Source organism: Somniosus microcephalus, chromosome 1, assembly GCF_052327205.1.
Source record: "Somniosus microcephalus isolate GS21.2 chromosome 1, FLI_Smic_1.0, whole genome shotgun sequence".
Taxonomy (NCBI): Eukaryota; Metazoa; Chordata; class Chondrichthyes; order Squaliformes; family Somniosidae; genus Somniosus; species Somniosus microcephalus.
This window is the reverse complement of record NC_140987.1, coordinates 631,774-646,936: the sequence shown is the minus strand read 5'-3', so window position 1 is coordinate 646,936 and position 15,163 is coordinate 631,774. Positions and strand designations below refer to the sequence as shown.

General features: G+C 51.2%; 1 protein-coding gene across 4 annotated transcripts in view; it reads right to left on the bottom strand.

The window, feature by feature from the left end:
- nup155 (nucleoporin 155) overlaps positions 1–15,163 on the bottom strand; it is a 246,435-nt gene that overhangs the window by 64,368 nt on the left and 166,904 nt on the right. For all 4 annotated transcript variants that reach the window (XM_085962233.1, XM_085962254.1, XM_085962243.1 and 1 more), the window contains 5 exons: positions 14,578–14,711; positions 11,784–11,975; positions 7,490–7,628; positions 6,155–6,290; positions 5,799–5,952 (listed from right to left, as the gene is read on the bottom strand). In XM_085962233.1, the coding sequence (XP_085818359.1) occupies positions 5,799–5,952; positions 6,155–6,290; positions 7,490–7,628; positions 11,784–11,975; positions 14,578–14,711 (755 nt within the window). The remainder of the gene's footprint in view (positions 1–5,798; positions 5,953–6,154; positions 6,291–7,489; positions 7,629–11,783; positions 11,976–14,577; positions 14,712–15,163) is intronic.

The following is a 15,163-nucleotide window of genomic DNA, read 5'->3' as shown; positions in this document are numbered from 1 at the left end:
GGGCAAGTGGTAGAAGTGTTAGTAGGTGAGCACTTTGGTGACAGTGACCATAATTCGGTGAGATTTAAGGTAGTCATGGAAAAGGACAGAGATGGACTGGAAATAAAGGTTCTAAATTGGGGGAAGGCCGATTTTAATATGATAAGGCAGGATCTGGCCAAAGTGGACTGGGATCAGCTACTTGTTGGAAAATCCACATCAGAGCAATGGGAGTCTTTCAGAAAGGAAATAGAGAGAGTACAATGGCAACATGTTCCCGTAAAGGTCAAGGGTGGGACCAACAAGCCCAGGGAACCTTGGATGTCAAGGGATATACGAGAATGGATTAGGAAAAAAAGGAGGGCTTTTGGCAGATACAAAGGACTAAAGACAGAGGAAGCCCTAGAGGAGTATAAAAAGTGCAGGGGGATACTTAAAAAAGAAATTAGGAGAGCGAGGTGGGGCCATGAAATAACACTGGCGAGCAAAATAAAGGAAAATCCTAAGGTGTTTTATAAGTATATTAAGGGCAAGAGGATAACTAGGGAAAGAGTAGGGCCCATTAGGAACCAAAGTGGCAATCTGTATGTGGAGCCAGAAGATGTAGGTGGGGTTTAAAATGAATTTTTTGCATCTGTGTTCACTATGGAGAAGGACGATGTAGACATAGAAATCAGGCAGGGGGACTGTGATATACTTGAACATATTAGCATCGAGAGGGAGGTGGTACTGGCGGTTTTAGCAGGCTTAAAAGTGGATAAATCCCCAGGCCCGGACGAGATGTATCCCAGGCTGCTCTGTGAGGCAAAGGAGGAGATTGCAGGGGCTCTGACACAAATTTTCAGAACCTGTCTGGCCACAGGGGGTGTGCCAGAGGACTGGAGAACAGCTAACGTAGTACCATTATTCAAGAAGGGTAGTAGGGATAAACCAGGGAATTACAGGCCAGTGAACCTATCAGTGGTAGGGAAATTATTGGAAAAAATTCTGAGGGACAGAATTAGTCTCCTCTTGGAGAGGTAAGGATTAATCAGGGATAGTCAGCATGGCTTTGTCAAGGGAAGATCATGTCTGACTAATTTGATTGAATTTTTTGTGGGGGTGACTAGGTGTGTGGATGAGGGTAACGCAGTGGATGTGGTATACATGGATTTCAGTAAGGCTTTCGATAAAGTCCCGCACAGGAGACTGGTCAAGAAGGTAAGAGTCCATGGGATCCAGGGTGCCTTGGCACATTGGATCCAAAACTGGCTAAGTGGCAGAAGGCAGAGGGTGATGGTCAAAGGTTGTTTTTGTGACTGGAAGCCTGTGTCCAGTGGGGTACCGCAGGGATCGGTGCTGGGTCCCTTGCTGTTTGTGGTCTACATTAATGATTTGGATGTGAATGTAAAAGGTATGATCAGTAAGTTCGCAGATGACACGAAAATTGGTGGGGTGGTAAATAGCGAGGAGGGTAGCCTCAGTCTGCAGGACGATATAGATGGGTTGGTCAGATGGGCGGAACAGTAGCAAATGGAATTTAACCCTGAAAAGTGTGAGGTGATGCATTTTGGAGGGACTAACAAGGCAAGGGAATACACAATGAATGGTAAGACCCTAGGAAAGACAGAGGATCAGAGGGACCTTGGTGTGCATGTACATAGATCCCTGAAGGCAGCAGGACAGGTAGATAAGGTGGTTAAAAAGGCATATGGGATACTTGCCTTCATTAGCCGAGGCATAGAATATAAGAGCAGGGAGGTTATGATGGAGCTGTACAAAACGCTGGTTAGGCCACAGCTGGAATACTGTGTGCAGTTCTGGTCGCCACACTATAGGAAGGATGTGATTGCTTTGGAGAGGGTGCAGAGGAGATTCACCAGGATGTTACCTGGGCTGGAGCGCTTCAGCTATGAAGACTGGACAGGCTGGGGTTGTTTTCCTTGGAGCAGAGAAGGCTGAGGGGGGACCTGATTGAGGTGTACAAAATTATGAGGGGGCATAGATAGGGTAGATAGAAAGGAACTTTTTCCCTTCGTAGAGGGGTCAATAACAAGGGGGCATAGATTCACGGTAAGGGGCAGGAGGTTTAGAGGGGATTTGAGGAAGAACTTTTTCACCCAGAGGGTGGTTGGAATCTGGAACTCACTGCCTGAAAGGGTGGTAGAGGCAGGAACCCTCACAACATTCAAGAAGCAGTTGGATGAGCACTTGAAATGCCATAGCATACAAGGCTACGGACCAAATGCTGGAAAATGAGATTAGATTAGACAGGGCCTGATGGCCGGCGTGGACGCGATGGGCCGAAGGGCCTCTTTCTGTGCTGTATAACTCTATGACTCTAAATTCAGTTGGAGGGTGAGAAAGTTGTATCTCAAACCAGTGCCCTGATCTTAAACAAAGGCAATTACAATGGCATGAGGACAGAACTGGCTAAAGTGGACTGGAAAAATAAATTAAAGGGTAAGACCGTTGAAATGCAGTGGTGGACATTTAAGGAGATATTTCATAACTCTCAACAAAACGATATTCCAGTGAGAAAGATTTTAAGAGAAGGGAGCACCATCCATGGCTAACTAAGGAAGTAAAGAATGGTATCAAATTGAAAACGAAGGCATACAATGTTGCCAAGATTGGTGGGAGGCCAGAGGATTGGGAAATGTTTAAAAAACAGCAAAGGATGACTAAAAAAGAGAGATGAATTATGAGAGTAAACTGGCAAGAAATATTAAAACAGATAGTAAGAGCTTCTACAGGTATATAAAAAGGAAGAGAGTAGCTAAAGTAAACGTTGGTCCCTTAGAGGATGAGACTGGGGAATTAATAATGGGGAACGGGGAAATGGCAGAGACTCTGAACAAATATTTTGTATCTGTCTTCACGGTAGAAGACACTAACAACATCCCAATAATGGATAATCAAGGGGCCACAAGGAGATGGGGAACTAAAGACAATCACCATCACGAAGGAAAAAGTACTTGGTGAAATAATGGGACTAAAAGATGACAAATCCCCACGACCAGATGGCCTGCATCCCAGGGTCTTAAAAGAAGTGGATGCATTGGTTGCAATATACCAAAATTACCTGGACTCTGGAGAGGTCCCAGCGGATTGGAAAACTGGAAATGTAACGCCCCTATTTAAGAAAGGAGGGAGACAGAAAGCAGGAAACTATAGACCAGTTAGCCTAACATCTGTCATTGGGAAAATGCTGGAGTCCTTCATTAAGGAAGCAGTAGCAGGGTATTTGGAAAATCATAATGCAGTCAAGCAGAGTCAGCATGGTTTTATGAAAGGGAAATCATGTTTAACAAATTTGCCGATGTTCTTTGAGGGTGTAACGAGTAGGGTGGACAAAGGGGAACCAGTGGATGTGGTGTTTTTGGATTTCCAGAAGGCATTCGATAAGGTGCCACATAAAAGGTTACGTAGAAACACAGAAGATAGGAGTAGGCCATTCGGCCCCTCGAGCCTGTTCCGCCATGTAATGAGATCATGACTGATCATCCAAATTCAGTACCCTGTCCCTGCTTTCTCCCCATATCCCTTCAGCCTTAAGAAATATATCTAACTCTTTCTTGAATATATTTAATGAATTGGCCTCAACTGCCTTCTGTGGTCGAGAATTCCACAGGTTCACCACTCTCTGGGTGAAGAAATTCCTCCTCATCTCAGTCCCAAATGGCTTACCCCTTATCCTTAGACTGTGACCCCTGGATGTTGGCCTGAGCGAGAACACTGACGTTGGTGCGCCTATCCTGCCAATGGATTTGCAGGATCTTGCGGAGGCAGCGTTGATGGTACCTTGCCAGTGCTTTGAGGTTCCTGCTGTACATGGTCCATGTCTCTGAAGCATACAGGAAGGCTGGTATCACTACTGCTCTGTAGACCATGAGCTTGGTGCTGGGTTTGATGTCCTGGTCTTCAAACGCTCTCTTCCTCAGGCGACCGAAGGTTGCACTGGCACACTGAAGGCGGTGTTGGACACTAGTCATCCACTTCTGCCCTTGTTGACAGTAGGTTCCCGAGGTATGGAAAGTGGTCCACGTTGTCCAAGGCCTCGTCATGGATTTTGATAATCGGGGAGCAGTACGGTGTGGCGGGGGCAGGTCGGTAGAGGATCTTTGTCTTACGTATGTTTAGTGTAAGGCCCATGCTCTCGTACGCTTCGGTGAAGGTGTTGACGATGGTTTGGAGTTCGGCCTCAGTGTGCGCAGATGCAAGCGTCATCTGCATACTGTAATTTGATGACAGAGGATGGGGCGACCTTGGATCTGGACTGGAGGCGACGGAGGTTGAACAGTTTCCTATTTGTCCTGCAGATTAGCTCCACTCCAGCGGGGAGCATTGCAGCCAGGAAGATTGAGAAGAGCATTGGTGCGATGACACAGCCTTGCTTGACCCCGGTCCGTATGTAAATTGGGTTTGTGGTGGATCCGTTGGTCAGGATCATGGCTTGCATGTCGTCGTGAAGCAGGCAGAGGATGGTGACAAACTTTTGAGGGCAGCCGAATTTGAGGAGAACACTCCATAATCCCTCACGGTTGACGGTATCGAAGGCCTTTGTGAGGTCAAAGGCCGCCATATGCAGCGGTTGGTGCTGTTCCCTGCATTTCTCTTGCAATTGACGCGTGGTGAAGATCATGTCCATTGTGCCCCTTAGTGGGCAGAATCCATTTTGCCACTCTGGAAGGAGCTCTTCAGCCACTGGGAGGCGATTGAGGAGGATTCTTGCGATGACTGTGGCAACAAGAGCAGGTCAGAGGCTAGGTATTCTGCGGCGAGTGTCTCACATCCTGACTCCCCAAAGCCTTTCTACCATATACAAGGCACAAGTAAGGAGTGTAATGGAATACTCTCCACTTGCCTGGATGAGTGCAGCTCCAACAACACTCAAGAAGCTCGACACCGTCCAGGGCAAAGCAGCCCGCTTGATTGGCACCCCATCCAGCACCTTAAACATTCACTCCTTCCACCACCGGCATGCCGTGGCTGCAGTGTGTACCATCTGCAAGATGCACTGCAGCAACTCGCCAAGGCTTCTTTGGCAGCACCTCCCAAACCTGCGACCTCTTCCACCTAGAAGGACAAGGGCAGCAGACGCATGGGAACACCACCACCTCCAAGTCTCACCATCCTGACTTAGAAGTATATCGCCGATCCTTCATCATTGCTGGGTCAAAATCCTGGAACTCCCTCCCAACAGCACTGTGGGAGTACCTTCACCAAATGGACTGCAGCGGTTCAAAAAGCCGGCTCACCGGCACCTTCTCACCGACACCTTCTCAAGGGCAATAAATGCTGGCCTTGCCGGCAACACCCACATTCCATAAACAAATAAAAAAAAGTTGCAGACACTGACCGCAGATGTGGTTGCTCGGGATGGCGCTGCTCTCCACAAACTCCCACATGCTGCAGCTACCACACATCACCTGCCCTGCCATCTCTAACCTGGTTTTATTTATTAATTATTAAAGATTTTATTCAATCAATATTTTAGGTTTATTGTTTGATTATTTTATTTAGTTTAAGTTATTAATTTAGTAAGTTCTAGCAAGTTACAGTTTCTCAGCTCTCAATTTAACCCCCTTCCCTAACTTAGAGCAAAAAGAGCTCCAATACTCACCAACCAATCACCTACCTGCTCTCCTGTGATGTCACTCTTTGATGTTTTTGAATCGGAATCGAGGGTTATGCTGATAGATTTAGATAAAGGAAGTTGGGCGGAGGCTGAAGTGGAGCATAAACGCCGGCATGGACTGATTGGGACGAATGGCCTGTTTCTGTGCTGTATATACTATGTAATTCTATGTAGATACTCATGCACCCTATATACTCACATGCTGTGTTGCCTCCTCGTTACTCAGCATGTTGGGGTCAGACGACAGAACTGGAGGTCCAGGTAGCTTGGGGACGCTGGGGGATTGTGGAGCAGCCTTACTCTGGTTCACCAGCTCCTGCAGCGTGTCCGAGATGCACTTGTAACAATTCAACCTGAAGAAAACAACATGGGCACGGGTCAGGCAGGGCACGGGTCGGGGGTCAGGCAGGGCACGGGTCGGGGGTCAGGCAGGGCACGGGTCGGGGGTCAGGCAGGGCACGGGTCGGGGGTCAGGATCAGGCAGGCATAGACACTGCAATGTAATCAAAAGGTTAAATCTCCCGCCGTACCCGCGCCTCAAGCTCACCCACTCACCTCTCCTGGAATGCCTGCTGCCCAACAGGGTCCTCCTCTGGCTCTCCGTTCTTGTAATAATGAAGTCCCAGGCCCTGCGGATCCTTCTTATCAGCAGCAGTGAGGCTTATCTCAGCCACAGCCTCGTAGCAACGCACTGGAGAGAGAGGGAGACAGAAAGGAAAGAACCATTAACCAATCTCACCAGGATTAGCACCGCTTGTCGTCACGGCCTACATGCGTCCCATCATAGAATCATAGAAATTTACAGCACAGGAGGCCGCCATTTGGCCCATCTTGTCTGTGCCAGCCGACAAAGAGCTACCCACCCTAATCCCACTTTCTAGCACTTGGTCCGTAGCCCTCTAGGTTACGGCACTTCAAGTGCATATCCAAGTACTTTTTAAATGTGATGAGGGTCTCTGCCTCTACCACCCTTTGAGGCAGTGAGTTCCAGACCCCCAGCACCCTCCTCAAATCCCCTCTAAACCTCCGACCAATTACTTTAAATCTATGCCCCCTGGTTTTTGACCCCTCTGCTAAGGGAAATAGGTCCTTCCTATCCACTCTATCTAGGCCCCTCATAATTTTATACACCTCAATACAGTTTCCCCTCAGCCTCCTCTGTTCCAAAGAAAACAACCCCAGCCTATCCAATCTTTCCTCGTAGCTAAAATTCCCCAGTCCAGGCAACATCCTCGTAAGCCTCCTCTGCACCCTCTCGAGTGCAATCACATCCTTCCTGTAATGTGGTGACCAGAACTGCACGCAGTATTCTAGCTGCGGCCTAACTAGTGTTTTATACAGTTCAAGCATAACCTCCCTGCTCTTATATTTTATGCCTCGGCTAATAAAGGCAAGTATATCGTATGCCTTCTTAACCACCTTATCTACCTGTCCTGCTACCTTCAGGGATCTGTGGACATGCACTCCAAGGTCCCTCTGATCTTCTCAGTGTCCTACCATTTATAGTCTATTCCCTTGCCTTGTTAGCCCTCCCCAAATGCATTACCCCTCACTTCTCCGGATTGAAATCCATCTACCACTGTTCTGCTCACCTGACCAGACCATTGATATCTTCCTGCAGTCTACAGCTTTCTTCTTCATTATCAACCACACGGCCAATTTTTGTATCATCTGTACAATCGAGTCCAAATCATTGATATATACCACAAAAAGCAAAGGACCCAGTACTGAGCCCTGTGGAACCCCACTGGAAACAGCCTTCCAGTCACAAAAACGCCCTTCCATCATTACCCTCTGTTTCCTGCCTCCGAGCCTTGACCGACCTCCCCACCTTGCCCTGCGACCCCTCCCCTGCCCTCCCACATGCCCTCAACTTCCACGACCCCTCACCTTGTCTGAACTGTGTGCAGACACTGGGAAGGTCGACCTGGTGCCCGATCTCCTGGTACAGACGCAGCGACTCTCTCATGGTCTTCTCCTTCTCCGCCTTGTTCTGAAGCTGCCGTGCGCTCTGTAGCAGCTCATTCGCCTGGAGAATAAACCAATCAGCAATAGAGACTCGACAGTCGGACCGCTTGTGGCAGCAGTTTGGAACTCTCTTCCTCAAATGGCAATTGATGTTACATCAATTGTTAATTTTAACCAAATGTATGAAGGGATATGGTCCAAAGCAGGTATATGGAGTCAGGTCACAGATCAGCCATGATCACATTGAATGATGGAACAGGCTCGAGGGGCTCAATGGCCTCAGTTAATGGTCAGGCCGTGTGGGGAGGGGACGGTCAGTTAATGGTCAGGCCGTGTGGGGAGGGGACGGTCAGTTAATGGTCAGGCCGTGTGTGGGGAGAGGACGGTCAGTTAATGGTCAGGCCGTGTGTGGGGAGAGGACGGTCAGTTAATGGTCAGGCCGTGTGTGGGGAGGGGATGGTCAGTTAATGGTCAGGCCGTGTGTGGGGAGAGGACGGTCAGTTAATGGTCAGGCCGTGTGTGGGGAGGACGGTCAGTTAATGCTCAGGCCGTGTGTGGGGAGAGGACGGTCAGTTAATGGTCAGGCCGTGTGTGGGGAGGGGACGGTCAGTTAATGGTCAGGCCGTGTGGGGAGGGGATGGTCAGTTAATGGTCAGGCCGTGTGTGGGGAGAGGACGGTCAGTTAATGCTCAGGCCGTGTGGGGAGGGGACGGTCAGTTAATGGTCAGGCCGTGTGGGGAGGGGACGGTCAGTTAATGGTCAGGCCGTGTGTGGGGAGAGGACGGTCAGTTAATGGTCAGGCCGTGTGTGGGGAGGACGGTCAGTTAATGCTCAGGCCGTGTGTGGGGAGAGGACGGTCAGTTAATGGTCAGGCCGTGTGTGGGGAGAGGACGGTCAGTTAATGGTCAGGCCGTGTGTGGGGACAGGACGGTCAGTTAATGGTCAGGCCGTGTGTGGGGACAGGACGGTCAGTTAATGGTCAGGCCGTGTGTGGGGAGAGGACGGTCAGTTAATGGTCAGGCCGTGTGTGGGGAGGACAGTCAGTTAATGGTCAGGCCGTGTGTGGGGAGAGGACGGTCAGTTAATGGTCAGGCCGTGTGTGGGGACAGGACGGTCAGTTAATGGTCAGGCCGTGTGTGGGGACAGGACGGTCAGTTAATGGTCAGGCCGTGTGTGGGGAGAGGACGGTCAGTTAATGGTCAGGCCGTGTGTGGGGAGAGGACGGTCAGTTAATGCTCAGGCCGTGTGTGGGGAGGGGACGGTCAGTTAATGGTCAGGCCGTGTGGGGAGGGGACAGTCAGTTAATGGTCAGGCCGTGTGGGGAGGACAGTCAGGCCGTGTGTGGGGAGAGGACGGTCAGTTAATGGTCAGGCCGTGTGTGGGGACAGGACGGTCAGTTAATGGTCAGGCCGTGTGTGGGGAGGGGACGGTCAGTTAATGGTCAGGCCGTGTGGGGAAGAGGACGGTCAGTTAATGGTCAGGCCGTGTGTGGGGACAGGACGGTCAGTTAATGGTCAGGCCGTGTGTGGGGAGGGGACGGTCAGTTAATGGTCAGGCCGTGTGTGGGGAGAGGACGGTCAGTTAATGGTCAGGCCGTGTGTGGGGAGGACGGTCAGTTAATGGTCAGGCCGTGTGTGGGGAGAGGACGGTCAGTTAATGGTCAGGCCGTGTGGGGAGAGGACGGTCAGTTAATGCTCAGGCCGTGTGTGGGGAGGGGACGGTCAGTTAATGGTCAGGCCGTGTGTGGGGAGAGGACGGTCAGTTAATGGTCAGGCCGTGTGTGGGGAGAGGACGGTCAGTTAATGGTCAGGCCGTGTGTGGGGAGAGGACGGTCAGTTAATGGTCAGGCCGTGTGGGGAGAGGACGGTCAGTTAATGGTCAGGCCGTGTGTGGGGAGAGGACGGTCAGTTAATGGTCAGGCCGTGTGTGGGGACAGGACGGTCAGTTAATGGTCAGGCCGTGTGTGGGGAGGGGACGGTCAGTTAATGGTCAGGCCGTGTGGGGAGAGGACGGTCAGTTAATGGTCAGGCCGTGTGTGGGGAGAGGACGGTCAGTTAATGGTCAGGCCGTGTGTGGGGAGAGGACGGTCAGTTAATGGTCAGGCCGTGTGTGGGGAGGGGACGGTCAGTTAATGGTCAGGCCGTGTGGGGAGAGGACGGTCAGTTAATGGTCAGGCCGTGTGTGGGGACAGGACGGTCAGTTAATGGTCAGGCCGTGTGTGGGGAGAGGACGGTCAGTTAATGGTCAGGCCATGTGTGGGGACAGGACGGTCAGTTAATGGTCAGGCCGTGTGTGGGGAGAGGACGGTCAGTTAATGGTCAGGCCGTGTGGGGAGAGGACGGTCAGTTAATGGTCAGGCCGTGTGTGGGGAGAGGACGGTCAGTTAATGGTCAGGCCGTGTGTGGGGAGAGGACGGTCAGTTAATGGTCAGGCCGTGTGTGGGGAGAGGACGGTCAGTTAATGGTCAGGCCGTGTGTGGGGAGAGGACGGTCAGTTAATGGTCAGGCCGTGTGGGGAGAGGACGGTCAGTTAATGGTCAGGCCGTGTGTGGGGAGGGGACGGTCAGTTAATGGTCAGGCCGTGTGTGGGGAGAGGACGGTCAGTTAATGGTCAGGCCGTGTGGGGAGGGGATGGTCAGTTAATGCTCAGGCCGTGTGTGGGGAGAGGACGGTCAGTTAATGGTCAGGCCGTGTGTGGGGAGGGGACGGTCAGTTAATGGTCAGGCCGTGTGTGGGGAGAGGACGGTCAGTTAGTGGTCAGGCCGTGTGTGGGGAGAGGACGGTCAGTTAATGGTCAGGCCGTGTGGGGAGAGGACGGTCAGTTAATGGTCAGGCCGTGTGTGGGGAGGGGACGGTCAGTTAATGCTCAGGCCGTGTGTGGGGAGAGGACGGTCAGTTAATGGTCAGGCCGTGTGTGGGGAGGGGACGGTCAGTTAATGGTCAGGCCGTGTGTGGGGAGAGGACGGTCAGTTAATGGTCAGGCCGTGTGTGGGGAGGACGGTCAGTTAATGGTCAGTCCGTGTGTGGGGAGAGGACGGTCAGTTAATGGTCAGGCCGTGTGTGGGGAGGACGGTCAGTTAATGGTCAGTCCGTGTGTGGGGAGAGGACGGTCAGTTAATGGTCCGGCCATGTGTGGGGAGGACGGTCAGTTAATGCTCAGGCCGTGTGTGGGGAGGGGACGGTCAGTTAATGGTCAAGCCGTGTGTGGGGAGGGGACGGTCAGTTAGTGGTCAGGCCGTGTGGGGAGGGGACAGTCAGTTAATGGTCAGGCCGTGTGTGGGGAGAGGACGGTCAGTTAATGGTCAGGCCATGTGTGGGGAGGATGGTCAGTTAATGCTCAGGCCGTGTGTGGGGAGAGGACGGTCAGTTAATGGTCAGGCCGTGTGTGGGGAGGGGACGGTCAGTTAATGGTCAGGCCATGTGTGGGGAGGATGGTCAGTTAATGCTCAGGCCGTGTGTGGGGAGAGGACGGTCAGTTAATGGTCAGGCCGTGTGTGGGGAGGGGGCAGTCAGTTAATGGTCAGGCCGTGTGTGGGGAGGACGGTCAGTTAATGCTCAGGCCGTGTGTGGGGAGAGGACGGTCAGTTAATGGTCAGGCCGTGTGTGGGGAGGGGACGGTCAGTTAATGGTCAGGCCATGTGTGGGGAGGGGACGGTCAGTTAATGGTCAAGCCGTGTGTGGGGAGGGGACGGTCAGTTAATGGTCAGGCCGTGTGGGGAGGGGACGGTCAGTTAATGCTCAGGCCGTGTGTGGGGACAGGACGGACAGTTAATGGTCAGGCTGTGTGGGTAGGGGACGGTCAGTTAATGGTCAGGCCGTGTGGGTAGGGGACGGTCAGTTAATGGTCAGGCCGTGTGGGTAGGGGACGGTCAGTTAATGCTCAGGCCGTGTGTGGGTAGGGGACGGTCAGTTAATGGTCAGGCCATGTGGGGAGGGGACAGTCAGTTAAAGATTCACCTCTCCATTCTACACACCTGCTGCTTCTTCAGTTCAGATTTGTAGCAGCTGTAATATTCTGCTTTAGTTTTATCTTTAAATGAGTCTTTGTTGGGATGGATCTCAGTCCTCATGGTCGGGGTCATGGGTCGGGTCGGGTCCGTCATGGGTCAGAGAGTGTCATGTTACTGACCGAGAAGTGAAATAAGACGACCTTTACCATGACCCCACTCTGACCCCACCATAACACCGACCACATGATCCCGCCGTCTCCCTCATACCTTGGAGCACAGCGCGTCGTCGTTGCTGTACAGCAGAGGGCAGGTGTCCCTCAGGTGGTTACTGATGGCGTCGACTGAGGCGTTGTCCCCGATGTATCGGTTAATGAGCGAGGTAATGAGCGCCCCGCACAACTCCTTCCCCCGAATAACCATGTCCCGGAACGGCGTCGATTTCAACTGGTCCTGGAGCTCCTGCACAAAGGCAAAACACAGACTCCTGAACAGAACTACCACTGATTGATTCAGCTCAGGCTCATGAACGGCGCTCAGTATGTTTCCTGCCCAATGATTAAGGAGGCACTGCTGGATCTATTCCTGGGGAATGAATGGGTACGTGGAGAATGTCACAGTCAGGGAGCACCTTGGGAATAGTGATCATGGTATCGTTAGCTTTAGATTAGTTATGGAGAAGGACAAGGAGCAATCTACAATAAAAATACTTAACTGGAGGAGGGCTAATTTCAGCAAATTGAGGGGGTGGGGGGGATCTGGCCCGGGTAAATTGGAGTCAAAGACTGGCAGGTAGAAATGTAATGGAGCAATTGGTGGCCTTTAAAGAGGAGATGATTTGGGTACAGTCGAGGTACATTCCCACAAGGGGGAAAAGGAGGGCAGCCAAAGCCAGAGCCCCCTGGATGATGCAGGAGTTAGAGAGCAGGATGAAGCAGAAAAAGGTTGCGCATGACAGATGTCAGCTTGATAATACAAAGGAGCACAGGCTGCTCATCCAATATTGGATGTCGGACAAGCAGTGTGACAAATCAGAGGCAGTGAAGGGGTCAAATGGTGGTGGTGAGGTAGAGCTGGATGTCGTCAGCATGCATGTGGAACCTGGCATTGTGTTTTTGGATGATATCGCCGAGGGGCAGCATGAAGATGAGAAATAGGAGGGGGCCAAGGATAGATCTTTGGGGGACACCAGAGGTTGTGGTGCAGGAGCGGGAAGAGCAGCTATTTCAGTTGATGCTCTGGCTACGATTCGATAGACAAGAATGGAACAAAGAAAGGGCAATTTAAGGGAGAATCGGGCTGAATATAAGAAGCACAGAGGAGAAGTGAAAAAGGAAATAAGAGGGGCAAAGAGACAGTATGAGAATATGTTGGCGGCCAACATTCACCAATGGAGTTCAGGCTCGTCAATCAAGCTGGCAGGATTTGGTTGAACAGTGTCGAGGGAGCTTTACTCCGTATCGAACCCGTGCTGTACCTGCCCTGGGAGTGTTTGATGTGACAGTGTAGAGGGAGCTTTACTCTGTATCTAACCCGTGCTGTACCTGCCCTGGGAGTGTTTGATGGGACAGTGTAGAGAGAGCTTTACTCCGTATCGAACCCGCGCTGTACCTGCCCTGGGAGTGTTTGATGGGACAGTGTAGAGGGAGCTTTACTCTGTATCTAACCCGTGCTGTACCTGCCCTGGGAGTGTTTGATGGGACAGTGTAGAGGGAGCTTTACTCTGTATCGAACCCGTGCTGTACCTGCCCTGGGAGTGTTTGATGGGACAGTGTAGAGGGAGCTTTACTCTGTATCCAACCCGTGCTGTAGCTGCCCTGGGAGTGTTTGATGGGACAGTGTAGAGGGAGCTTTACTCTGTATCCAACCCCGTGCTGTACCTGCCCTGGGAGTGTTTGATGGGACAGTGTAGAGGGAGCTTTACTCTGTATCCAACCCATGCTGTAGCTGCCCTGGGAGTGTTTGATGGGACAGTGTAGAGGGAGCTTTACTCTGTATCTAACCCATGCTGTAGCTGCCCTGGGAGTGTTTGATGGGACAGTGTAGAGGGAGCTTTACTCAGTATCGAACCCGCGCTGTACCTGCCCTGGGAGTGTTTGATGGGACAGTGTAGAGGGAGCTTTACTCTGTATCGAACCCGTGCTGTACCTGCCCTGGGAGTGTTTGATGGGACAGTGTAGAGGGAGCTTTACTCTGTATCCAACCCATGCTGTAGCTGCCCTGGGAGTGTTTGATGGGACAGTGTAGAGGGAGCTTTACTCTGTATCTAACCCATGCTGTAGCTGCCCTGGGAGTGTTTGATGGGACAGTGTAGAGGGAGCTTTACTCAGTATCGAACCCGCGCTGTACCTGCCCTGGGAGTGTTTGATGGGACAGTGTAGAGGGAGCTTTACTCTGTATCGAACCCGTGCTGTACCTGCCCTGGGAGTGTTTGATGGGACAGTGTAGAGGGAGCTTTACTCTGTATCCAACCCATGCTGTAGCTGCCCTGGGAGTGTTTGATGGGAGAGTGTAGAGGGAGCTTTACTCTGTATCTAACCCGTGCTGTAGCTGCCCTGGGAGTGTTTGATGGGACAGTGTAGAGGAAGCTTTACTCTGTATCCAACCCATGCTGTACCTGCCCTGGGAGTGTTTGATGGGAGAGTGTAGAGGGAGCTTTACTCTGTATCTAACCCATGCTGTACCTGCCCTGGGAATGTTTGATGGGACAGTGCAGCGGGAGCTTTACTCTGTATCTAACCCGTGCTGTAGCTGCCCTGGGAGTGTTTGATGGGACAGTGTAGAGGAAGCTTTACTCTGTATCCAACCCATGCTGTACTTGTGTTTCATGGAATCATAGAATCGTTACAGCACAGTAGGAGGCCATTCGGCCCGTCGAGCCCATGCCGGCTCTCTGCAACAGCAATTCAGCTATTTTTGATGGGACAGTCCCCAGCAAGAGTACGGGGAGAGACTAACAGAGCTTGATGTTAGTGTGAGAATAGAATGTGGAGTTGGGGGCAGGTTAGTGGACAGGTTCTACCTGACACAGACCCGACGGTGTTGCTGCCTGTGTTGTAACTACCTTCTGTAAATCTGCGATGACTATGCTGAACTGATGATCAGAGAGCAACTTCCACAGAGCCAGGGTCTGACAGGTGTAGTGAATCAGCTGCTGCATGCCCTGCAGTGACAGCTTCTCGTAGGCCTGAGCTTCGGCTGTGGGAGAAAGCAGTGGGTTAGTACTGAGGCAGGGCCCGAGGCCAGTACAACTATAGCACTATAAAGAATTAATACTTAATTTACAACAAATATACATTCCTTTAAGGCACAAAAACCCCACGGGAAAAGTGGTCCAACCATGGCTAACAAGAGAAGTTAAAGATAGTATTAGATCAAAGGAAGAGGCTTATAATGTTGCCAAAAATAGTAAGCCTGAGGATTGGGAGGACTTTAGAATTCAGCAAAGGAGGACCAAGAAATTGATAAAAGGGAAAATAGAATGAGAGTAAATAAGTGAGAGACATAAAAATAGACAGTAAAAGCTTCTATAGGTATGTAAAAAGGAAAAGATTAGTGAAAGTAAATGTGGGTCTCTTACAGGCTGAGACAGGAGAAATTATAATGGGGAATAAGGAAATGGCTGAGAAATTAAACAAACACTTGGTGTC